Source organism: Gobius niger (genome assembly GCF_951799975.1).
Source record: "Gobius niger genome assembly, chromosome: 3".
Taxonomy (NCBI): Eukaryota; Metazoa; Chordata; class Actinopteri; order Gobiiformes; family Gobiidae; genus Gobius; species Gobius niger.
The window spans coordinates 43,590,045-43,617,483 of record NC_136854.1 but is presented as its reverse complement, the minus strand read 5'-3'; the positions used below and the strand labels follow the sequence as shown (position 1 = coordinate 43,617,483).

Genomic DNA, 27,439 nt, shown 5'->3' with positions numbered 1-27,439 from the left:
TGTCACTTTTTTGATGGATTTTTGTCATTTTTTTGATGGATTTTTGTCTCTTTTTTGATGGATTTTTGTCACTTTTTTGATGGATTTTTGTCACTTTTTTGATGGATTTTTGTCATTTTTTTGCTGGATTTTTGTCTTTTTTTTGCTGGATTTTTGTCTTTTTTTGCTGGATTTTTGTCACTTTTTGCTGGATTTTTGTCTTTTTTTTATGGATTTTTGTCTTTTTTTGATGGATTTTTGTCACTTTTTTGCTGGATTTTTGTCACTTTTTTGCTGGATTTTTGTCACTTTTTTGCTGGATTTTTGTCATTTTTTTAAATGGATTTTTGTCACTTTTTTGCTGGATTTTTGTCTTTTTTTTGATGGATTTTTGTCTTTTTTTGATGGATTTTTGTCACTTTTTTTAGCTGTAGATTTCCCTGTAAGACTGATATTATGATCAAAACAACCCAATAACATTCATTTTAACAGACACAGTTAGCGTTTCTGTGCAGTTTCAGGTGGAAAATAATGAATAAAAGTTCCCTATAGACTCACGACCCACTGAAAATGGTTCTATGACCCACTTTTGGGTCATTTTTAAAAATACTGACACTGTTTCTCACATTTTTAGATACTTTAACAGGCATTTGCACAATAATATTTCTCAAAATCATCTTCGGGGCCAGAGTTAAATAATCTTTTATATATGGGGTGTGTAAAGTGTCTGGAATATTGTACAACTCAAGTCATTTTTGATTCACAGCATCAATATCCCTTTAAACCAGCCTGGGAATCCCTGTGCTGCTGTGTGCGCTCGAATCTTACCTTTAAAGATGAACTAAACTATCATTTAAACATCAGACGAGAAACAAAGTCAAGTTCAAAACATCTGTACATTTATTTCCAGTAGAAATGTACACGTTTCTGGGAAGAAGAAAAAAAACATGGTTCAAATTTGATTCCACTCAAACCGAGCGACAAAACCAGAGGAAAAAATGAATAAAAATGTATAAAAACGAACTGTACAAACTCTCGGCAAAAACGAGAAGGTTCAGATCGACCGTCGTCTTTAAAAAGCTCAACATGAAAAGCAGATTTAAATGTGGAATAAATGAGGAGACAGTTCAGGGGAGCCCGGCGGCTAAAATGCTTCCCAGGAGAGTGCGGTCCTTCAGGGCGTTCTCCACGTCCTTCTCCTCGATCTTCAGGAAAATCTGAACAGATGAAGATGTTATTCACTGTGCAGCCGCTTTCCCTCAACAATTCAACTATTTATGACTCAAGTTAACCTCTTAACTCCCGCCTGAACCGAGAGGATCTTTTTCCTCACGTCAGACTTTTTCCCCATCATTGTTACGTTGGGTATTCAACTCATTTTTGTAACTTTGTCATTTTTTCCCCACATTTTTTTGTCATTTTTTGTCACCTTTTTTTTCTTCATTTTTTCGTAATTTTTTTGTCATTAGTCAATTTTTTTTCATTTTTTTTGGTAAAATGTTTGTCAAATTTTTATCACATTTGTCATTTTTTTTGTCAAATTTTTGGTAATTTTTTATGTCAATTTTTTGTCTTTTTTCACATTTTTGTCCTTTTTTGGTCAAATTTTTGTCATTTTTTTGGTTAAATTTTTGTCATTTTTTTGGTCAAATTTTAATCACATTGTTGGTCATTTGTCAAATATTTGAAAACATTTTGTCCAATTTTTATCACATTGACACATTTTTTTCGTCAATTTTTTTTAATCAAATTTGTGTAATTTTTTTGTCACATTTTTTGAATTTTTTTTTTATCACATCTGTCTTTTTTTTCACATTTTTGTCATTTTTTGTCTTTTTCTTGTCAATTTTTTATCATGTTTTTGTCAAATATTTGTAATTTTTTTTTGGTCAAATTTTTATCACATTTTTGTCAATTTTTTGTCAATTTTTAATCCATTTTTTTTTAATTTTTTGTCACATTTGTCAAAATTTTTGTAGTTTTTTTTGGTCATTTGTCAAATATTTGTAATTTTTTTGGTCACATTTTTATCACACTTTTTTCGTCACTTTTTTTAAATCAAATTTGTGTCATTTTTTGTCACATTTTTTTGTCAAATTTTAATCACATTTTTGGTCATTTGTCAAATATTTGTAAACATTTTGCCCAATTTTTATCACATTTTGACACATTTTTTTCGTCAATTATTTATCAAATTTGTGTAATTTTTTTGTCACATTTTTTGTAATTTTTTTTATGTCAAATTTGTCATTTTTTTTCGTAATTTTTTGTCAATTTATCACATTTTTGTCAAATTTGTGTAGTTTTTTTTGGTCAAATTTTTATCACATTTTAGTCATTTTGTGTCAATTTTGTGTCATTATTTGTCAATTTTTTGGTCAAATTGTAATCAATTTTTTTTTCATTTTTTGTCACATTTGTCAAATATTTGTAATTTTTTGGGTCAAATTTTAATCAAATTTTTTTCGTCACTTTTTTTTAATCAAATTTGTGTCATTTTTTGTCACATTTTTGTCATTGTTTCGGCAATTTTTTGTCAATTTCTTGTGACATTTTTTCCACTTTTCATACATTTTTCGTCACTTTTTCATCACATTTCTATCATTGTTTTCGTCTCAGTTTAGTTGCTTGTTCACAGCTTTTTTCCAGAAGCTTTTGGATTGGGGTAAAGCCAAACTGGAGAAAACGTGCTCGGTTCAGGCGGGAGTTAAGGGGTTGATGATGATTAAAAGCCTGGGCTTCGGGAAACCGCCTTCGTCTCAACACAAACACAGGCTCCTCCGTACCTTGGTGAGTCGAGCCTCTTTGGCCTTTTTGAGGGCGAAGATTCCTCTGCTCTCCAACAGGCTGCAGAGGGACAGGCACTCGCTCTGCCCCGCCGCGCCCACCTGCCTCTGGGCACAGAGCCGGCTGTAAACCTCATGGAGCTGCAGAGACACAGGAGCACACGCAGGTCAGCCACAAACACAACTTCAGAAGACATTTCCCCAACAAACACAAACGAGGAGCCTGGGGAATCGAACCGCTCCATTTTGTTACGTTTTCTGGAGAATCTTTTTCATATGTTGTTTTGAGCAGGTTAACAATTCCCTTTGAGATGAATAAAGTATAGAATCCAAATAATCTGAGGTTAGGCCATAACTGCTTTAGATGAAGGCTCCCTAGAGGATATTGTACAGCCAAATGAGAATAATTTAAGGTTAGGGTTTGGGGCCCTAATCTGAGGTTATGGCCCCTAACCTTAATCCTAACCCTAATCTAAGACCAATTCTAACCCTAGCCCTAAAACCACATCTTGACCCTCAAACAGTCCTTCAAAGAAGTGAGGACCACCCAAAATGTCCTCACTCTGTTGGTAAAAACTCAAACCGGTCCTCACAAAGCCGTGAGTACAAGTACACACACACGTAAGTACATGAAAGGGGATCACTGCCTTAAATCATCTATTACGATAGTGGTATAAGCAGCAGCATTAGTTGTGATTATTGTAGTAATTTCTGTCTCAGTAGCATCACAAACCGGAACCCCTCCTCACAGGGTGGGCGGAGCCATGTCCATTGACTGACAGTTAATCAAGCTCTGAAAAGGCTTCCACTTTTTAGGGCCGATACAAAAACCAACGTGGTTAAAAATAAATCACTCAGCCCAGGGTCATAGCGATTTTTAGAAGGAAAAAAAAAATGTTGGCGCCGCCCCAGGCCACCAGGGGGTGGTCTTACAGCAATGTCAACTCCATGAGGACCAAAGAGAAGCACATTCCTCACCGACTGCCCAAAAACAAACAGTATCTTTTGGCACATTAATGTAAATCTTCTCCATCACACTGTAAAAAAAGACCTTGCTGGTGTTCAGTCCTGATCATTTCATTAAAAGGGACTATACGGAGTTTAAAAATGTTAAAATTAAGTATGTTCCTCCCCCTACATGTTCCTCCATGTCTGAATGTGTAGAATGAGCTCAGACCTGTTCACCACAACTGCCTCTAAAATCCTGCACTGTCACTCAGAAAGGTGTTAATTCGGGTCTGAAGTGCCGTCATGCACGAGCTATAGAAGCTGCAGTTACACGTATGACCTGAGGGGGCAGTAGTGAGTATAAAATGAACAACCTGCATCTCGTCTCTGTAACATTAGGCCATAATTTCACCTCAATGACCAGTAAAGTAAATTATTCCCATTGGCCGAACAATATCCTTCATCTAACGTAAAGCTAACAGAGAGCTAACGTAAAGCTAACAGAGAGCTAACGTAAAGCTAACAGAGAGCTAACGTAAAGCTAACAGAGAGCTAAGGTAAAGCTAACAGAGAGCTAACGTAAAGCTAACAGAGCTAACGTAAAGCTAACAGAGCTAACGTAAAGCTAACAGAGAGCTAAGGTAAAGCTAACAGAGAGAGCTAACGTAAAGCTAACAGAGAGCTAACATAAAGCTAACAGAGAGAGCTAACGTAAAGCTAACAGAGAGCTAACATAAAGCTAACAGAGAGAGCTAACGTAAAGCTAACAGAGTGCTAACGTAAAGCTAACAGAGCTAACGTAAAGCTAACAGAGCTAACGTAAAGCTAACAGAGCTAACGTAAAGCTAACAGAGAGCTAACGTAAAGCTAACAGAGAGCTAACGTAAAGCTAACGGAGAGCTAACGTAAAGCTAACGGAGAGCTAACGTAAAGCTAACGGAGAGCTAACGTAAAGCTAACGGAGAGCTAACGTAAAGCTAACAGAGAGCTAACGTAAAGCTAACAGAGAGCTAACGTAAAGCTAACAGAGAGCTAACAGAGAGCTAACGTAAAGCTAACGGAGAGCTAACGTAAAGCTAACGGAGAGCTAACATAAAGCTAACGGAGAGCTAACGTAAAGCTAACGGAGAGCTAACGTAAAGCTAACAGAGAGCTAACGTAAAGCTAACAGAGAGCTAACGTAAAGCTAACAGAGAGCTAACGTAAAGCTAACAGAGAGCTAACGTAAAGCTAACAGAGAGCTAACGCAAAGCTAACAGAGAGCTAACAGCTGCTGTTATGACCGGACCTCCCTCAGCCGCAGCAGATTCAGCTCCTGTATTTTATTTAGGCTTTTGACTAAAACAGTACAAAACAAGAGGCAATAACTTTATATAACAATAATGAATGTGTCAGTTTTTGAGGTTGTGGGACAGAACCCTGCAGGTGTCCAGTGCTGACCTTGCCCAGCTGGACCTCTTTGCTCTTGCCGCTCCTGATCAGCAGCAGGAGGCAGCAGACCAGCAGCTTCTGTTGAAGAGGGAAACTCTCCCCCTCGGTCTGCGCCGCCATCCGGTCTCCGTAAACCTCGGCCAGGACTCGGGCCACCTGAGGAACGCTCACGCGGGACGCTGGAAAACGGAGGGAGGACATGTTTAGGATCTGCTTTTCTAGTTTACAAAGCAGCAAAACCAAGGCTGTGGGAACCCAGGGTGCTGAGGGCGCTGCAGCAACCCCCGGTGGATAGTTTGCACATTTTTTTGGGGTCAGTTTTGTCCCTCAGCGCCCCCTAGTTGTAATATCTTCCGTGTTTTTGTTGCTTTTTCGTTGTGTTTTCGTCTCCTTTTTGTTTGTTTGTCATGTTATTGTTTTTTCATCGCTTTGTCGTCACGTTCGTCACATTTTGTTGTGTTTTTGTCACTTTTTTGTTGCTTTTCCAGCGCTTTTTTTGTTTTTGGATGCTTTCCTTTTAACCCCTTAACTCCCGCCTGAACCGAGCACGTTTTCTCCAGTTTGGCTTTACCCCAATCCAAAAGCTTCTGGAAAAAAGGTGAGAAAATAGCGACAAAACTGAGACGAAAACAATGATGATGTGACAAAAAAGTGAGAAAAAATGTGAGAAAAAATGACAAAAAATGTGACGAAAAATGTGACGAAAAAATGACAAAAAATAACAAAAAATGTGACGAAAAAATGACAAAAAATAACAAAAAATGTGACGAAAAAATGACAAAATGTGACGAAAAAATGACAAAAAATGTGACGAAAAATGTGACAAAAAATAACAAAAAAATGACCAAAAATTTGACCAAAAATTACCAAAAAAATGACAAATGTGACGGAAAAAATGACAAAAAATGTGACGAAAAAATGACAAAAAAATAACAAAAAATGTGACGAAAAAATGACAAAAAATCTGACCAAAAATTACAAAAAAAATACAAAAAATTACAAAAAATGTGACGAAAAAATGACAAAAAATGTGACAAAAAATGTGACAAAAAAATGTGACGAAAAAATGACAAAAAAACGACAAAAAATGTGACGAAAAAATGTGACCAAAAAATGACAAAAAATGACAAAAAATGTGACAAAAAATGACAAAAAATGTGACAAAAAAATGTGACGAAAAAATGTGACGAAAAAATGACAAAAAATGTGACGAAAAAATGACAAAAAATAACAAAAAAATGACAAAAAATGTGACAAAAAATGACAAAAAATGTGACGAAAAAATGACAAAAAAATGACAAAAAATGTGACGAAAAAATGACAAAAAATGTGACGAAAAAATGAAAAAAAATGTGACGAAAAAATGACAAAAAATGTGACGAAAAAATGACAAAAAAATGACAAAAAATGTGACGAAAAAATGACAAAAAATAACAAAAAATGACAAAAAATAACAAAAAATGACAAAAAATGTGACGAAAAAATGACAAAAAATGTGACGAAAAAATGACAAAAAATAACAAAAAATGACAAAAAATGACAAAAAATGTGACGAAAAAATGACAAAAAATGTGACAAAAAATGTGACAAAAAAATGTGACGAAAAAATGACAAAAAAACGACAAAAAATGTGACGAAAAAATGTGACCAAAAAATGACAAAAAATGTGACAAAAAATGACAAAAAATGTGACAAAAAAATGTGACGAAAAAATGTGACGAAAAAATGACAAAAAATGTGACGAAAAAATGACAAAAAATAACAAAAAAATGACAAAAAATGTGACAAAAAATGACAAAAAATGTGACGAAAAAATGACAAAAAAATGACAAAAAATGTGACGAAAAAATGACAAAAAATGTGACGAAAAAATGAAAAAAAATGTGACGAAAAAATGACAAAAAATGTGACGAAAAAATGACAAAAAAATGACAAAAAATGTGACGAAAAAATGACAAAAAATAACAAAAAATGACAAAAAATAACAAAAAATGACAAAAAATGTGACGAAAAAATGACAAAAAATAACAAAAAATGACAAAAAATGTGACGAAAAAATGACTAAAAATGTGACGAAAAAATGACAAAAAATGTGACGAAAAAATGACAAAAAATGTGACGAAAAAATGACAAAAAAATGACAAAAAATGTGACGAAAAAATGAAACAAAATGTGACGAAAAAATGACAAAAAATGTGACGAAAAAATGACAAAAAAATGACAAAAAATGTGACGAAAAAATGTGACAAAAAATGTGACGAAAAAATGACAAAAAATAACAAAAAATGACAAAAAATGACAAAAAAATGACTAAAAATGTGACGAAAAAATTACAAAAAATGTGACGAAAAAATGACAAAAAATGTGACAAAAAATGCGACAAAAAAATGACAAAAAAACGACAAAAAATGTGACGAAAAAATGTGACCAAAAAATGTGACAAAAAATGTGACAAAAAATGACAAAAAATGTGACAAAAAATGACAAAAAATGTGACAAAAAATGACAAAAAATGTGACGAAAAAATGACAAAAAATGTGACGAAAAAATGACAAAATGTGACGAAAAAATGACAAAAAATGTGACGAAAAATGTGACAAAAAATAACAAAAAAATGACCAAAAATTTGACCAAAAATTACAAAAAAATGACAAATGTGACGGAAAAAATGACAAAAAATGTGACGAAAAAATGACAAAAAAATAACAAAAAATGTGACGAAAAAATGACAAAAAATCTGACCAAAAATTACAAAAAAAAATACAAAAAATTACAAAAAATGTGACGAAAAAATGACAAAAAATGTGACAAAAAATGTGACAAAAAAATGTGACGAAAAAATGACAAAAAAACGACAAAAAATGTGACGAAAAAATGTGACCAAAAAATGACAAAAAATGACAAAAAATGTGACAAAAAATGTGACAAAAAAATGTGACGAAAAAATGTGACGAAAAAATGACAAAAAATGTGACGAAAAAATGACAAAAAATAACAAAAAAATGACAAAAAATGTGACAAAAAATGACAAAAAATGTGACGAAAAAATGACAAAAAAATGACAAAAAATGTGACGAAAAAATGACAAAAAATGTGACGAAAAAATGAAAAAAAATGTGACGAAAAAATGACAAAAAATGTGACGAAAAAATGACAAAAAATGTGACGAAAAATGACAAAAAATGTGACGAAAAATGACAAAAAATAACAAAAAATGACAAAAAATGTGACGAAAAAATGAAAAAAAATGTGACGAAAAAATGACAAAAAATGTGACGAAAAAATGACAAAAAAATGACAAAAAATGTGACGAAAAAATGACAAAAAATAACAAAAAAATGACAAAAAATGTGACAAAAAATGACAAAAAATGTGACGAAAAAATGACAAAAAAATGACAAAAAATGTGACGAAAAAATGACAAAAAATGTGACGAAAAAATGACAAAAAATGTGACGAAAAAATGACAAAAAAATGACAAAAAATGTGACGAAAAAATGAAAAAAAATGTGACGAAAAAATGACAAAAAATGTGACGAAAAAATGACAAAAAAATGACAAAAAATGTGACGAAAAAATGTGACAAAAAATGTGACGAAAAAATGACAAAAAATAACAAAAAATGACAAAAAATGACAAAAAAATGACTAAAAATGTGACGAAAAAATTACAAAAAATGTGACGAAAAAATGACAAAAAATGTGACAAAAAATGCGACAAAAAAATGACAAAAAAACGACAAAAAATGTGACCAAAAAATGTGACCAAAAAATGTGACAAAAAATGTGACAAAAAATGACAAAAAATGTGACAAAAAATGACAAAAAATGTGACAAAAAATGACAAAAAATGTGACGAAAAAATGACAAAAAATGTGACGAAAAAATGACAAAATGTGACGAAAAAATGACAAAAAATGTGACGAAAAATGTGACAAAAAATAACAAAAAAATGACCAAAAATTTGACCAAAAATTACAAAAAAATGACAAATGTGACGGAAAAAATGACAAAAAATGTGACGAAAAAATGACAAAAAAATAACAAAAAATGTGACGAAAAAATGACAAAAAATCTGACCAAAAATTACAAAAAAAAATACAAAAAATTACAAAAAATGTGACGAAAAAATGACAAAAAATGTGACAAAAAATGTGACAAAAAAATGTGACGAAAAAATGACAAAAAAACGACAAAAAATGTGACGAAAAAATGTGACCAAAAAATGACAAAAAATGTGACAAAAAATGACAAAAAATGTGACAAAAAAATGTGACGAAAAAATGTGACGAAAAAATGACAAAAAATGTGACGAAAAAATGACAAAAAATAACAAAAAAATGACAAAAAATGTGACAAAAAATGACAAAAAATGTGACGAAAAAATGACAAAAAAATGACAAAAAATGTGACGAAAAAATGACAAAAAATGTGACGAAAAAATGAAAAAAAATGTGACGAAAAAATGACAAAAAAATGACAAAAAATGTGACGAAAAAATGACAAAAAATAACAAAAAATGACAAAAAATAACAAAAAATGACAAAAAATGTGACGAAAAAATGACTAAAAATGTGACGAAAAAATGACAAAAAATGTGACGAAAAAATGACAAAAAAATGACAAAAAATGTGACGAAAAAATGAAAAAAAATGTGACGAAAAAATGACAAAAAATGTGACGAAAAAATGACAAAAAAATGACAAAAAATGTGACGAAAAAATGTGACAAAAAATGTGACGAAAAAATGACAAAAAATAACAAAAAATGACAAAAAATGACAAAAAAATGACTAAAAATGTGACGAAAAAATGACAAAAAATGTGACGAAAAAATGACAAAAAAATAACAAAAAATGTGACGAAAAAATGTGACAAAAAATGTGACGAAAAAATGACAAAAAATGACAAAAAATGTGACGAAAAAATGACAAAAAAATGACAAAAAATGACGAAAAAATGTGACAAAAAATGACAAAAAAATGACGAAAAAATGACAAAAAATAACAAAAAATTAATGAAAAAGTGGCAAAAATGTCACAAAAATGAAAAAAAAGTGAATAAAAAATATATATAAATATATATTATTATTTTTTTCTGAGCAAAACTCTTCAAAGTCTCACCTTTAGCGTCGCCGCTTTTCTCTGTCGTCGTTTTCTTCCTTTCGTCGGACTCGACCATCTCCACGGCGCGTCTGAGAAGAACGTTTAGTAAATAAATGAAGCACAAAGCCACGCCTCCTCCCGTCACAGTGAAAGTCCCCTGTCCTCGTCCTCACCTGCAGATGTCCAGAGCTTTCCGAGCGTCTCCGGACACGGCCGACACTTTCCGAGCGCAGAACTGAACCGCCGTGGCGTCCAGCAGGTTCTCAGCGGACGCCTGAAACCACACAGTCCTTCAGACGCAGAACATTATGAAGCCGCGGCGTTAAGGGCGTCCGAGCCGTTACCTGGGCCAGGCGGTCCTGCACGATGGCCGTCAGCTCCTGCCGGCTGTAGGGGGGGAAGTTGAGCAGCCGGGGGAGACACTCGGGGCGAGCCTGGAGTCGGGGCAGGATCCGGTCTGTGAGGTCCAGGGCGTTGGCGATTCCTGAAGGATCACAAGTGCACGGTCAGATACAAGCCGGTATTAACACAAGTTTATATTAGGCTGACGTTAGCGAGAGGGTCTAAACGCAGCCCATGGAGTCACGTGGTCAGAGGAAAGCAGAACTGTGAACTCTTGCCCCTGGAGGCCATAAGCGCCACTGCAGGTGTCGTAGCATGTTGTGTTTTTTACTTAATAATTGTCCGTGAGTAAATTCTACGCTGACAGAAAAGACAAAAGGGAGAGCGGGATACGGTACATTGTGCCACAACTTAATGGAGATCATTTTTTTCACTCCAACCCCATGAAAGGTTAAGGATTAGTTGCTGGTGTTAGTCCTTAGAGGCTATAATTTGATGGTTTCAGACGCAGCCATAGTTTTGTTTGTTTGTATGTTTGTAACTTTATTGTCCCCGTAGGGAAATGTGTCTCTGCATTCAACCCATCCTTCGATGCCGCTGGGGCGACCCGTAAGGAGCAGTGGTCGACGGCCGTGCCGCGCCCGGGGGCCCGTCTCCAGATGTGGAGCCAGGCTGATGGTCAGAATCACCTGGCTGGAGGATTCACCTATTGCACATGTTTTTAGTGGTAGTGGAGGAAACCTCCGCAGACACGGGGAGAACATGCAAACTCCACACTGAAAGGCCCCGTCCTGGTGGGAATTGAACCCGGGACCTTCTAGCCGTGAAGCGGAGGCGCTAACCGCCGCGCTACCGTGCCGCGTTGTTTGGAATAGTTTAAGCGTCGTCCTGAGGAGGTGACGTCATTGCCTGTGGAAAAGTGGAGCTCCACTGATCACGTGACTCTCCGCCGGCTGAGTTTAGACACTTCTCAGTATTAGGCTGAAGTTATCAGTATAATTAAGCAAATTCTTGAAGGTGTACGGACATGCGGAAAATGAATCTAATAAGGGTTGACCGATTATTGGGCATTTTGATTGGCTGATGCTAATATGTCAAACGTCAGTGTTGATCTGTGACAGCAGGGGGCGCTGTGTGGGGGCATAGGGCTGATTTATCCAGAACATTCATCTTGAGGTTCTTCAGAGGGAGCTTGTTTGAAGGACAAAGAAACAGTAGATTCCAAAACAAAAAACATTAAATCGTAATAGTGTCAAAACCAGACTTGGAGAGACTTATCCATTTGTCTCCAGCAGGCTAGATACTGTACCGGCTGCTCACTGGCCTCTCTAAACGAGCTATCAGAGCTACAGAACATCCAGAACGCTGCTGCTCGAGTCCTGACAAGAACCAGGAAACACGACCATATTAGTCCAGTGCTCCGGTCTCTGCACTGGCTTCCTGTCGCTCAGAGAATAGACTTTAAAACAGCTCTGCTCTGACATGTTAGAGCCGTATGAACCATCTCGGGCCCTGAGAACTTCAGGGAGGGGTCTCCTGGTGGTTCCCAGAGTCAGGACTAAACACGGTGAGGCTGCGTTTCAGTTTCACGCAGCTAAAATCTGGAACAGTCTTCATCAGGCCTCAACTCTGACAATGTTCAAATCCAGGCTGAAAACAGATCTTTTTACCGATACATATGACTGAAAGTGTTTTATCTGCACTCTCGCCTTTTACTGTAATTGATTAATTTTATGTTGATGTTTTTATTGATTCTATTTGTTTTCTTGTATTTATGCAACTGTGAAGCTTTGAATTGCCTTGTGTATGAATTGTGCTCTACAAATAAACTTGCCTTGCCTAAATCTCTTATGGTTCATTATCCGCAGAAGTCTACAACATAAACTTTGCGGTGAAAATCGCTTACAAGTTTGTACCTATTTTGTCTGCTTGCCTGAGGCGATGGAAGTTGTGGCAGGGCTCGTTTTAAAGCTCTGGCTCGGCTCTTTCCAAAGGGAGGTCTATCACTGTTTATCAGTCGAGCCACACTTACAGGACTATGACATTCTTCATGAGCCGACTTGAGTAAAATAGGATATGATTTGTAAACGAGTTATTTGAAGCTGCCGTCGTGACTCACCGATGAGGCAGAGGCGGGACTTGAGGAGATAAGGCCACTCGAATATGGTGTACAGGACGTCCTGCGCTTTACTGTCCAGCTGATCCATCTCATCCAGAACCAGCAGCCTGTGAACAAACAATCACACTCAGACCTGCTGTGCATCAGTGTGAACGGAAGGTCAGGGACACCAGGTTCACAAAGGAGCAGCTAAAGCAAATACTAATACTGAAACTGTAAAGATTCAACCACTCTCGAGTCCAAACTAGGGCTGCTCGATTATTGAAAAAATAATAATCACGATTATTTTTGTCATAATTGAAATCACGATTATTCAAACGATTATTTGTTGCCTTTAAAAAAATCCATAAAAAAAGTGACAAAAATCCATCAAAAAAAGACAAAAATCCATCAAAAAAGTGACAAAAATCCATCAAAAAAAAAGACAAAAATCCATCAAAAAAGTGACAAAAATCCATCAAAAAAAGACAAAAATCCATCAAAAAAGTGACAAAAATCCATCAAAAAAAAGACAAAAATCCATCTAAAAAAGTGACAAAAATCCATCAAAAAAAAAGACAAAAATCCATCAAAAAAAAAGACAAAAATCCATCAAAAAAGCGACAAAAATCCATCAAAAAAAAGACAAAAATCCATCAAAAAAAATGACAAAAATCCATCAAAAAAAGACAAAAATCCATCAAAAAAAAAAGACAAAAATCCATCAAAAAAGTGACAAAAATCCATCAAAAAAAGACAAAAATCCATCAAAAAAAAAGACAAAAATCCATCAAATAAAAAAAGACAAAAATCCATCTAAAAAAGACAAAAATCCATCAAAAAAAAGACAAAAATCCATCAAAAAAAAGACAAAAATCCAGCAAAAATGTGACAAAAATCCAAAAATTTAAAATTAGAAAGAAAAAAAAATTGACAAAAAAAAATTAAAAAAATTGTTTTTGCGGTTATGCTAATTTTGTAATCGTTTACTGTTGTAATCGAAATCGTAATCGAATTTCGATTAATTGCACAGCCCTAGTCCAAACCGTTCCTAAACTTACACGGGGCGTCCCGCGGAGGTGAGGTGCCTCTGCAGCCCGCTCTGTCCCCCCGGAGCCTTGAGCTTCTCCGACAGAAGAGAGAAAATGGCGTGAGAGCTTCTCAGAGTCATGCAGTTCACCAGCACCGTCTGCACCGAGCACAACTCCGCCTGAGGAGAGAAACCAGCGTCAGAAAGAACGTCCCTGAAGCCACGGAGCGCTCGGCTTCTGCTGCTGCCCCAGGGCCTCACCTCCATCTCCGCCAGGACGCAGTTCAGGCAGGCCGTCTTCCCCGTCCCTGGAGCCCCGGAGATGTACAGGCTCCCGGGTTTCCTCTGCAGAACCTTCTCCTCCAAAAACGCCCGGATCGCGGCGCGTTCGGCGTCGCGGGACAGGAGGCGTTCAGGGACCGCGGTGTGAAGGGCTCGCTTCACATTCAGGAACCTCGACTCTGGGGGAGAAATCACCAACATTCAGCCTTTATTTTACTTAATTACTGCTTTAAAAAATGGTCCATCAATTATGTCTAAATATGAATGGAGGATAAGGAAGTCGGGCTGAGTACCAGTAGTAACAGTAAAGAAATATAAAATCTTTCTATTCAAGTTTTGATACTGTTGGTGAAGCACAAGTGGAAAAATTGTGGAACAAAACGTGAAAAAAAAAAACTAGGAACATTAAGGGGAAAAATTTGACATTTTGGAGGAATTTTTTTGTTTTTTTTAAATGGGAGAAAAATAAGAAAAAACTTTAGCTTCTATATTAAGCTCGTGCAAGACGGCACTTCAGACCCGAAGCTACAACTTTTCGAGTGACAGTGCAGGATTCTTTAATGTATTAATTGTCCGTGAGAGTAAATACTACGCTGACAGAAAAGACAAAGGGACAGAGGGATATTGATCATACAATTACACAACGTAAATCATTTTTTTCACTCAAACTTGGCCGTAAATACTTTTTAAGTGGTGCTAGCCCACAGTTAGCTTTGCCCGTTAGCATGTTAGCCTCTTCTTCGTGATTCCATTAGTGTGTATTGGTGACTCCGACCCAGTGCAGGGAAAGTTGCAATTGTGGTTTTCTGACCAGAAACATCAAGAAAGACCCTCCAATCATCCCATTAACACTTGTATTTCCCCACAGGGCCGACGAAAAGGATTTATTACGGTAAACAAGTTTAAAGGAAGTTTCTTGGTTGTTTCACCTCGAATGATGCAAATTCAAAAGAAATTAAATGGAAGGAAAAGGAATAAATTCACATTATTAATCTGTTTCATGGTTCTATTCTTCATTCATATCAGTAAAGTACCGAGATGGTAAGAAAGTAACGGGACCAGCCCTAAAGTAACACAGTCATTGTTTTCCACTCACTGTCGGCAAAAAGTCGGACGACCGGAGCTTTCTTGTCCGAGCCGAGTCTGGACTTCGACGGACTTCCTGTGGGCGTTTCCTGTCGCCGCGGAGACGCTCTCTGGGCGGGGCTGAGCGGGTGTTTCCGTGGCGACTGCGCGGGGACGAGCCGGCGTCGGGCCGCGGGCGAAGAGTTCTCGGAGTTCTCCGGTTTCCGCGGCGAGGCCAGAGGCGACGGGCGGCTCTGCTTCGGAGGAGAACCCGGCGACACGTTACAGCCGTTCTCGTCTCCTGCGGAACCAGAGGGGAACGGGTCAACGTCAAACACGGAGAGACTCAGAGGGCGTGCAGATGATGTCACTACACTACATTTCTCAATCTGAATTTAATGCCCAAAACCTACATGTTTGATGCCACGATTGTCCAAATTAAGGCGAGACACTGCAGGTGAATAGGGAAATTTTTTTAATTTACAGATATCAATTTGAAACTGTTGCTGTCGATCACTGGCATAAATGTGAGAAAAAAATACATTGCAAGTTTTCTGTCATTTTATCTTTTCATATAAGAACAAGGTGTTTTATGCCTAAAAATGCCCCAAATTTCCTCATCTTTTTCGGTGACGAAATCTGAATAATGGGCAGAGCTACATTCAAATTTATGGTTTCATTTTATTGATAAATGAGTTGCCAAGACTTTTTCAGAGGGGATTTAGGATTTCTTGTTTAGTTTTAAAATAAGCTGTTTTTTAGTGGAAAAATTTGTAAAAATGTAATTTTCGCCTTGTTTTTTGACATTCAAAACTCAGTAAATGGGGCTTAAGGGATTAAATAATAAAAAATCCCTCTGAAAAAATCTTCCAAATATCGTTCAGTCCGAGGCTGGAAAATGTGAAGTCTTTAGGTCCGACTGACGTGGACATAGCGTCGCCACAATGACAGAAACATGTGTTTGGAGAAAAAGGCCCTTGAAATTGCATTCTCCCATATAAGTCTATGGGGGAACATTGTATCAGCGCGATATTTAAACATGTTATTGTGAAGATTAGGCATATTTTCTGTTTCCGGGTGAAAGCTTATATGTTCAGAGACAGATTTGGCCCAAAACCTGAAAACTGAAAAAATTGAGTTTTGCCTGTAGTGTCTCCCCTTAAATGCATATTTGGTTTGAGATTTCATCAAAGATCGGGTAAAGAACCTGTACATACAGTATTAGAGTAGTTAAATCATTGAGTGGACTTCTACTTGAGGAATCTTGTAATGAAGTATCTTTACTATTAAAAGTAAATTTGTAAAGGTTAGTTAGTTAGTTTTTAATTTTCTTCGGTCATTATGAACATTTAAATCACATGTTTTCCAGAGATCTTAGACATTATACAATAAGAAAACACAAACATTAAGAATTTAATCTAAATGATGCCTGACCGAAGAGGTTTATGCTATTAGCATAATCGCAAAAAAGCAATTTAATTTTTTTTTTCTCAAATTTTTTTTTTCCGATTTTTTTTCCTTCCAATTTTAAATTTTTGGATTTTTTTTCACTTTTTTGATGGATTTTTGTCTTTTTTTGATGGATTTTTGTCCTTTTTTTGATGGATTTTTGTCTTTTTTGATGGATTTTTGTCTTTTTTGATGGATTTTTGTCACTTTTTTGATGGATTTTTGTCACTTTTTTGATGGATTTTTGTCTTTTTTTGATGGATTTTTGTCTTTTTTTGATGGATTTTTGTCTTTTTTTTTGATGGATTTTTGTCTTTTTTTTTGATGGATTTTTGTCTTTTTTTGATGGATTTTTGTCTTTTTTTTTTTTGATGGATTTTTGTCACTTTTTTGATGGATTTTTGTCTTTTTTTTTTGATGGATTTTTGTCTTTTTTTGATGGATTTTTGTCTTTTTTTTGGATGGATTTTTGTCTTTTTTTTTGATGGATTTTTGTCTTTTTTTGATGGATTTTTGTCTTTTTTTTTGATGGATTTTTGTCTTTTTTTGATGGATTTTTGTCTTTTTTGATGGATTTTTGTCACTTTTTTTGATGGATTTTTGTCTTTTTTTGATGGATTTTTGTCACTTTTTTGATGGATTTTTGTCTTTTTTTGATGGATTTTTGTCACTTTTTTGATGGATTTTTGTCTTTTTTTGATGGATTTTTGTCACTTTTTTGATGGATTTTTGTCTTTTTTTGATGGATTTTTGTCACCTTTTGCTGGATTTTTGTCACTTTTTTGATGGATTTTTGTCTTTTTTTGATGGATTTTTGTCACTTTTTTGATGGATTTTTGTCTTTTTTTGATGGATTTTTGTCACTTTTTTGATGGATTTTTTTAAAGGCAACAAATAATCGTTTGAATAATCGTGATTTCAATTATGACAAAAATAATCGGGATCATTATTTTTTCAATAATCGAGCAGCCCTAGTTCTATACTTCTCTATCATGTTTGACTTATACGATTTCTTAAATGCTTTAATAGTTTTGGAGCCTTAAGTTGAATAGATAAACTGCTCCATAGATCAACACCTTTAACTGATAAACACCTCCTCTTAGTATTACTGAGCGCCAGAGGTTTCTGTAGCAGATCAGTTCCTCTAAGGTTGTATCTAGATTCTCTAGTTTGAAACATCTCCTGTAGACTCTGAGGGAGCCTGAGATCGTGAGCTTTGTAAATCACAACTGCTGTGTAAACATCAACAAGATCATGCAATTTTAAGATATTTAGTCTAATAAAAAGTGTTGGAGCCAAGTATTCTGCATGGCTGATCACTAACTGCTTTCTTTTGCAGTAAAAAGATAGGTTGTATATTAGTTTTATAGGTATTTCCACACAATAGCTAAGGTATGGAAGGATGAGGGAATTGTACAGTATATATAATGCGTTTTGACTCAGAGGTTTTTATTTTACATAGTACGGCAATAATTTTAGAAATGTTAGTCTTTAGTGTATTTATGTGCGCTTTCCAATTTAACTTATCATCAATATTGATTCCCAAAAACTTTGTCACAAACACCCTTTCGATTTCTACCTCCCCAATTTTGAGTTGACACGGTTTATTTACTTCCTTGTTTCCAAATACAATATATTTAGTTTTATGCAGATTTATGGAAAGTTTATTTATATCAAACCATTTGTTTAGTATCTTAAGCTCAGTTCCTACTGAATTCAAAAGCAGCTCAAGATCTTTTCCAGAACAGCACGAAAGTATATGTAGTTTGTGGATAGATGGAAAAAAGGTTTTAGAATCTATATTTCTGAAGAAAAGGGGGATTTTCTTTTACGCTTTACTCAGTACTTTTACTTAATAATAAAAAATCAGTTTTATAAAGTGCTTTTCTGGACACGCAAAGACACTTTACATTGCATTATTCACTCCATACTCGGTGGTGGTAAGATACTGTTGTAGCCACAGCTGCCCTGGGGTAGACTGACGGAAACGAGGCAACCAGTCTGCGCCATCGGCCCCTCCGACCACCACCACTCACTCACTCAGGCTTCCTAGTGTTACCAAACACTCCCATCCAAGTCCTGCCGGGCCCTTCCCTGCTGAGCTTCCAGGGTCTGACGGGATCGGGCACATGGTACTTGAGTATTTCTTTGTGTCACTACTTATAACCTGTACTCGAGTAACGATACACTTGTGTAAATATTTCGGCAACTCCACCCACCTCTGGTCAAACATGAGGCTATAGTTTCATTTCAGTCTGACCGAGCCTCACCTGTGCGTTTCCGGGGGCTCAGGGGGATCCTGCTCTGTTGACTCGGCGCCGTCATCGCCGCCGCGTCGGCCGGTCGTCGTGGAGACAGGGGCGTCAGGGCCACGTGGCGCTCGGCCGGTCTCCGCGGGGACAGGATCACGGGTCTGGTCAGCGGCGCGTTCTCGTCTTCGTGCACCGGTTTAACGGGAGACGCGCCCGGGTCGGGTTTCTTGGAGCAGGCGGAGACGCGGCAGGATTTACGCCGCGGGAACTGGAGCTGCGGCTGCGAGCGGCCCTGGGAGCGCGTGCTGGGCATCGTGGACCGTCTGGAAAGACAAACGCCAAAAGGTAAATTGTATGTCAAAGAAAAGTGGGGAAAAGAAGCAGCCGTCACGATCTCAAATGAAGAACGGTATCAAATCTGTGAGACGTCTCAGTCATCTACAAATTCACAAAAATGGAGAGAATTCAATTGGAAAAATGTCATTCGATTCTTTATCACGCCATCTGTTAAAAGTAAACAACTGTCCACCCAAATTTGTAAATGTTACAAAAGCTTCAAGTCGAAAATATATGTAGTTTGTGGATAGATGGGGAAAAAAAAAAAGTTTTAAAGAGGGGGTATTCTGCTTTTTTCAGTCCCATAGCACCAGTCTATATCACACTACAATGATGACAAACCTTCTGTTGGTCTGTAAATGCAGTAAATTAGAATAACTGCCTTGTATAAAATGAGACGAAAACAATGATGGAAATGTGACAAAAAAGTGACAAAAAATTGAGGAAAAATAGAGGAAAAAATGACAAAATTTGACCAAAAATGACCAAAAAAATGGCAAGAATATGACAAAAATGTGATAAAAAATTGACGAAAAAATTGACTAAAAATTTGACTAAAAATGACAAAAAAATCGATTTAAAAAAATGACTAAAAATGACAACATTTGACAAAAAAAATGGCAAAAAAAAGACACAAATTTGATGATAAATTGACTAAAAATGACAAAAAAATTTACTAGAAATGACCAAAAAATGACACAAATGAGTTGAACACCCACAAAAAAATGATGGAAAAAAAAATCTGATGACGTGAGGAAAAAGATCCTCTCGGTTTAGGCGGGAGTTAAGAGGTTAAAGAGGGGGTGTTCTGCTTTTGTCAGTCCCACAGCACCATCTATATCTCACTACAATGATGACAAACCTTCTGTTGGTCTGTAAATGCAGTAAATTAGAATAACTGCCTTGTATAAAATGAGACGAAAACAATGATGGAAATGTGACAAAAAAGTGACAAAAAATGGAGGAAAAATGGAGGAAAAAATGACAAAATTTGACCAAAAATGACCAAAAAAATGGCAAAAATATGACAAAAATGTGATAAAAAATTGACGAAAAAATGACAAAAATTTGACTAAAAATGACCAAAAAAATGGCAAAAATATGACAAAAAGTTGATTTAGAAAAATGACTAAAAATGACAAAATTTGACAAAAAATGGCACAAAAAAAAGACAAAAATTTGATGATAAATTGACTAAAAATGACAAAAAATTTACTAGAAATGACAAAAAAATGACAAAAATGAGTTGAATACCCAACAAAAAAATGATGGGAAAAAAATCTGATGACGTGAGGAAAAAGATCCTCTCGGTTTAGGCGGGAGTTAAGAGGTTAAAGAGGGGGTGTTCTGCTTTAAAGAGGGGGTGTTCTGCTTTAAAGAGGGGGTGTTCTGCTTTAAAGAGGGGGTGTTCTGCTTTAAAGAGGGGGTGTTCTGCTTTAAAGAGGGGGTGTTCTGCTTTTGTCAGTCCCAGTCATCTACAAATTCACAAAAATGGAGAGAATTCAATTGGAAAAATTTCATTCGATTCTTTATCACGCCATCTATTAAAAGTAAACAACTGTCCACCCAACAAATGTGCTGGAGGCAATGTGGCACTGTCGACGCTAACCACACGCACGTCTTCTGGGACTGCATTTTGTCTAATGTGAAGAAAGATGATGAATATTTGGTTAAGATCTTATTGTCAGCAGGCAGGAAAGCAATAACAAGAAGATGGCTTAAACCTGAGCCACCCAGCCATACCGAGTGGATGGACATTGTGCAGGAAATATTCACCATGGAAAGAATGACCTTTAGTTTAAGATTGAAAGAAGCTGAATTTAAAGAAAAATGGAGCAAATGGTCAGCGTATAAAACGACATTAGAATCTGTGTAACTTTTTGCTTTATCATGACAAATGGTCGCCGTCTTATGTTTACTTGTTCATTTTAGTTTATTTTTTTCATTTTGTAAACGTACATAAAACTGAGATCATCATGTAATGTGTTATGCTGCAAAATCAATAAATATAAGAGTTATAAAAATAAAAAAATAAAAGGCTAAAGGTGAAACATACGTCTACATCGTCAGATTATTATAAAACCCATATTCGCTACTTGCGCAAAACCATAATGCGTCTTGTGGGGTTGCTAATGTAAACAACATGGCGCTGTGAGCCGTCATCGAAGAGACTAATACTAATCTTCCAAATACCGTGAACAAAAATCTGATTCCACTAAACCAGGTAGGGCTGCTCGATTATAGAAAAAATAATAATCACGATTATTTTTGTCATAATTGAAATCACGATTATTCAAACGATTATTTGTTGCCTTTAAAAAAAAGTCTATCTTTATTTATTTATTTTTTAATCAAATCACTATGATGATATTTTATGTTTTCTGAACAGTCATAAAAGTGCAAAGGATTTCAAGGTTGCCCCCTGCTGGCCGGCCCTCACACCTGCGCAAGTAAACTGAGCAGTGCGGCCTGATGACATCATCACTCAGCGCCGTTTGTTTTTATGACAGAAGCGTGAGCCACGGCACGAGAAATGTGAAGGGAAAATAATCCCAGCGGCCTGAAATAATGCAAGTCTGCTGTGCAAAAAAATAAATAATATTACGATCGATTTTTTTTGCGATTATGCTAATTTTGTAATCGTTTACTGTTGTAATCGAAATCGTAATGGAATTTCGATTAATTGCACAGCCCCAAAACCAGGGGTCGGCAACGTCAGGCTCGAGGGCCAAATCCGGCCCTCCGGCATAGAAGCTCTGGCCCTCAGGATGTTTTGAATGATTTTGAAGATGATATTATTAAACAAATCAGGGGTCAAATGCCTCTTTTAATACTTTAAAAATGTGCAAAATACAGTCAAATCTTTCAAAAATGTCTAAAAAACACACACATCGGGTCATGTATAGGGCTGGGTACCGTTCAATATCTGAACAATGCTTTATCCGACATCTATACTAAAATATGTGCTGTCTGGAACCAGAAAACAGAACGATAATGTGTGGAAGATCTGCACATTTACAATATCAGGTTCATCTCCAATGACAGAAAAGTTCTAAACATGGGAAAAATTTTGGGGTGAATATGGCTAAAAAATGAGGAAAAATCGGGTTAAAATGACAAACTACATGAGCACTGTAAAACTTCCATAACATACAGCAGAAATAAAGGTAAGTTAGATTAGATTCACACGCTTCTTTTCGTTCAAAACGCTGTATTTTACAATTATTGTCAACATATTCAACCCCTTAACTCGCACCTGAACCGAGCACATTTTCTCCAGTTTGGCTTTACCCCAATCCAAAAGCTTCTGGAAAAAAGGTGAGAAAATAGCAACAAAACTGAGACGAAAACAAGGATGGAAATGTGACAAAAAAGTGAGAAAACATTGATGAAAAAGTGGCAAAAATGTCACAAGAAATTGACAAAAATGGTTGAAAAAATGACAAAAATGCGGGGGGAAAATGACAAAAAATGTGACCAAAAAAATGACAAAAATGTGAGAAAAAAGTGACAAAAATGTGGGGGAAAAGTGACAAAAATCTGGGGAAAAAAGTGGCAAAAATGTCACAAGAAATTGATGAAATAAATTACAAAAATTTGACATATATTTGATAAAAATGTTACAAAAAAAATTACTAAAATGTGAAAAAAAATGACAAAAAATTGATGAAAAAGTGGCAAAAATGTAACAAAAAAATTACCCCAAAATGACAAAATTTGATGAAAATGTAACAAAAAAAAACTACAAAAATTTGATAAAAAAATTGACGAAAAAGTGAAAAAAATTGACAAAAAAGTTACAAAAATGAGTTGAATACCAAACAAAAAAATGGAGGTGAGGAAAAAGATCCTCTCGGTTCAGGCGGGAGTTAAGAGGTTAAACCAAATGTACATCTAATGATAGAAAGTCGCTTGTGTTGATAAAGATGATCGCATTAACAGCCAATGGCCCCATTGTTGAACAGCTGCTTCCCCCCCCCCCCCTTCTGATCTACACGGAGAACACTAATACAATCCTATCAGTATTTAAATTAAAATCTTCCATTATTAGCCTAAATTTACCAGCGACCAGTAAAATGAGACATAAACGCAGGGATTAAAAGCCTTAAATTCAGTAAACAAGCCATAACTTTGCGACAATTTCCTTCTGAATACTGTAAATAGGTCAGACAATGCAATGGCGCCAAACGACAAAGCTACAGAATCGGCTCGTTTTTGCAGATATAAACATCGATCACTTACGATACGCATATCCGCACTTAGCGCAACCATTTCAGTCAACATACATGACACATATATGTAGGAAAATACATAATAGTCACTGGATTTTGGGTAAAAAGCTGGACATGTATCTGATGCGGTGCGAGCAAGCGGGAGATAGGACTTCCGGGTTAACAAAACGCTGCAAAATCGCCACAAATCGTTGAAAATCTTACGTTTAGACATAATTACCTTGTTGTAAAAGCTGCCGTGCGTTTGCGAAAGCTTGTCCCGGGTGTGTGCTCGTGCGGTGGAGTCCTCCGTGCTGCCTCTCGCTCCGGTTTCCGCCGCGGACTGACCGGACAGACGCTCCGCACTCAGCTGAGTTTCCCGCGGCCGTGATCTGATTGGTCCGCGCTCACGTTACGTCACTGGAAGCTCGGAGCTGATTGGCTGAGGCCGAGCATGACGGGGGTTGTCCTGGCGGGAGATTCGGATTTTCGCGGATTTTATTTTTGCCGCGAAGTTACTGTCACTTTTGTTTTTGAACCAACAACCAAACCCGACTTTACCCAAATCTAAAAGCTTCTTCACTGGAGCTCATATAGGCCAGTATAAGCCTCATTTGAAAGCTAAGACCCACAAAACTGATGGTAACTCATCTGTCATGTTTGTCACAGTATTTTTGTCACACGTTTTAGTCTCTTTTTTATTGTATTATTGCTGCTTTTTTGACGTGTTTTCGAAGGGTTTTTTTTGTCACTTTTTTGTCACTTTTTTGTCACTTTTTTATCATGTTTTTGTCACTTTTTTGTCACTTTTTTGTCATGTTTTTGTCACTTTTTTGTCACTTTTTTGTCATATTTTTGTCACTTTTTTGTCATGTTTTTGTCACTTTTTTGTCATGTTTTTGTCACTTTTTTGTCACTTTTTTGTCACTTTTTTGTCATGTTTTTGTCACTTTTTTGTCACTTTTTTGTCACTTTTTTGTCATGTTTTTGTCACTTTTTTGTCACTTTTTTGTCATGTTTTTGTCACGTTTTTGTCACTTTTTTGTCATGTTTTTGTCACTTTTTTGTCACTTTTTTGTCACTTTTTTGTCACTTTTTTTGTCATGTTTTTGTCACTTTTTTGTCACTTTTTTGTCATATTTTTGTCACTTTTTTGTCATGTTTTTGTCACTTTTTTGTCACTTTTTTGTCACTTTTTTGTAATTTTATTTATTTTTTATCATATTATTGTTGCTTTTCCGGTGCATTTTATTTCTTTTTTGTCGCGTTTTTTTCTTACATTTTTGTAATTTTTTGTCACTTCTTTTTGTCTCTTTGTTGCCATCTTTTCATTGTCGCTTTTTTATTGTGTTATTGTTGCTTTTCCGGCGCTTTTTTCAAGAAGCTTTTAGATTTAGGTAAAGCCAAACTGGAGAAACTGTGCTCGGTTCAGGTGGGGGTTAAGAGGTTAAAGTTATATTAGCTCGACAACATATAAACCTAGATATAACTATAGGTCGAGAAATAGAACATATTTTATTGATTTTATTCTCAATCTAAATCTAACCATTTTCTTCATACAGTCTTGGCATCACAAGTGTCTCATTACCGACCTAATGGCTGAAGCTGCTTGTTTTTTCCGTATATCATTTATATTCAGATTTGAACTTACTAAATCCTCTTGTTGTCGTCTTCATCTTTGTTTCGTATATAACAGTTGTGTTTATTGTAGTCGATGTTTCTGACAATGGCTGTAAATATTATTCTGATTCACTGATTCAGAACAAGTGAAAGAGGGACCCAACCCCCCCCTTCCATCAGGGGCGGGTTTAACAAGTGTGTGTTAGAAGGCGACAATAAACAGAGAAGGAGGAGCCTAACAAACCTACTGCCAAGATAAATAAACAGGCAGTTGGTTAGTTTTTGATTAAAGGAACAGGCCACCGTTTTTCCATACTGAGATATGTTCTTACCTGAGCTTTGACGAGTTCTTTAGGACCTGTCTGATCTTCAGTCACGTAAACACAGCGCAGACGGCGTTAGCATTTAGCCTCTCCCTCTCTCCTCTATAGCTTCAAAACAGGTCAAGATAGAAGCTACCAAGCTCTTACAATATAGTCCCCCCTTTTATCCACTTAGAAAATCCACATTGTTTAATTTTGTGTAATTATACTTTGTAGTGGAACACTTCACGTAACCATATTTAAAGGTCCTATATCCTGCAAAATCGACTTTTTAGAGCTTTTAGCCATGTTGTTTTGCTATTTCCTTATCAAAAACACCCCCAGAGTGGTTTGTGGCTTCATTCACGCAGCTCTCAGTAATCCTCCTGAATCCTGCTCTCTGAGGCTCCGCCCTCCTGCTCTCTGAGGCTCCGCCCTCCTGCTCTCTGAGGCTCCGCCCTCTCCTGGTGAACGACTGAGTGTTCCGTTGTGTCGTCACAGCGGAACGGAAGTGCTCGACGTCTGTAATGCAATGTCTTAATTCTATGCTTACGGACGGATTTTAATTTGTAAAAAAGCTTTTTCATTATTTCTGTCGTAAGAAAGAAACAAAGAGAAAAAATAAATAATAAAATAAAAAGGCTGTGCCCGAGGTGCTTCCAGGTCAGCTGTGGCCAAAACAAACACATCGCCTTGAGCGTCTGAACAGATCAGTCATGTTTGCGCTGCAGCTGAAGATGGAGCTCGTTATAACTGGACACACCTGTTCTTTATTCTTAACTAACGATCATGTCACGGAGAAAAAGAAGCGCGTTTGGCTACGAGGACGAGGAGTTTATTCAACCTTTTTCAAGAAGAGGCCAATCGAAGTTTTTTTCTCCGGGATTCAGCGACTTTCACCAAAATAGTGTTTTTCTGTGACGTCTCTGATGGATGTTTGGTGAACCTTCACCAGAATCAAAGTGGATTAACTTTTATAACCAACGCGAGTCCCATAATGTAAATTGCGATGGAGCTGAGGGTGAGTCAATCCAAACGCGGGTTAGCTTGTGTGTTAGCATATTAGCATGTGTGTTAGCTTATTAGCTTGTGTGTTAGCATATTAGCTTGTGTGTTAGCATATTAGCTTGTGTGTTAGCATATTAGCATGTGTGTGTTAGCATATTAGCATGTGTGTGTTAGCCATTTATGAAGCTGTGTTGCAGATGTCAACTCCGTATAACTGCATTGTGAAGTGACTTCACTTATTGTTGTTTATTTATATTACAGTAAAGTATGTGCGGAGAGAGGGGGCGGAGTTAACTGAATTAACTGAATCGAAGCGTTGTGTCTTCCGGGTTTGAAAAATACCTCCAGAAAACACTTATATTTATCACAAAAATGAGTGCTCCATAATGGTAGAGGTACAATATATCATATACATGCCTATACTGAACTTAAAATAAAATAGCAGGATATAGATCCTTCAAATAGGGAAAACGTGGAAGAGCTTGGTAGCTTCTATCTTGACCTGTTTTGGAGCTATAGAGGAGAGAGGGAGAGGCTAAATGCTAACGCCGTCTGCGCTGTGTTTACGTGACTGAAGATCAGACAGGTCCTAAAGAACTCGTCACAGCTCAGGTAAGAACATATGTCAGTGTGGAAAAACGGTGGCCTGTTCCTTTAAAGGCTTTACATTTGTGGGGGAAACACTGTGAATCTAAGTATAAAGCATTTTGTGTCATTTTCATGATCTTGCAGGACAGTTTTTTGTTTGTTTTTTTGACATTTCTGTGAAAGTGACCCCTAAATTATACATTACATACAATACATTTGACTCGCTTCTGCCTGTATAAACCCTGAAAAAAATGCCCCAACTGTCAAAAACCCCAATAAAACTGACACATATTTCTTAAAACAGACATTTAATAAAAAAATGTTTTGAAACAAACCTCAGCCAAGTAAAAATCAAATCAAAGAATAAAAAGTTTGGTCCATTTCTGTAACGATTTCATCAGCTTTATCGTCCATGAAAAGTGTAAAGTACATAACGAGTGACGCGGTTCCTGTGAAAGCGTCTCTCCTACTGCCCGATCTTACAGTAAATCAGCTTCTGCGCCTCCTTCTTCTTCCCCTCGTGCTTCTTCTCGTGCTTCCTCAGGTAACTCCTGTAGGCGAACCTCTTCCCGCAGAGCGAGCAGCTGAACGCCTTCTCCCCGGCGTCGA

General features: G+C 36.4%; 1 protein-coding gene across 1 annotated transcript; it reads right to left on the bottom strand.

The window, feature by feature from the left end:
• Positions 1–980: 980 nt before the first annotated feature.
• cdc6 (cell division cycle 6 homolog) lies at positions 981–19,078 on the bottom strand (the record flags this gene model as incomplete). Its single annotated transcript, XM_079553400.1, has 11 exons — positions 981–1,196; positions 2,766–2,906; positions 5,154–5,323; positions 10,266–10,336; positions 10,421–10,521; positions 10,592–10,731; positions 12,709–12,815; positions 13,749–13,897; positions 13,979–14,178; positions 15,096–15,365; positions 18,784–19,078. 11 exons carry the CDS (start codon positions 19,076–19,078, stop codon positions 1,107–1,109), a joined length of 1,734 nt encoding a protein of 577 aa, XP_079409526.1. The 3' UTR covers positions 981–1,106.
• Positions 19,079–27,439: the final 8,361 nt, after the last annotated feature.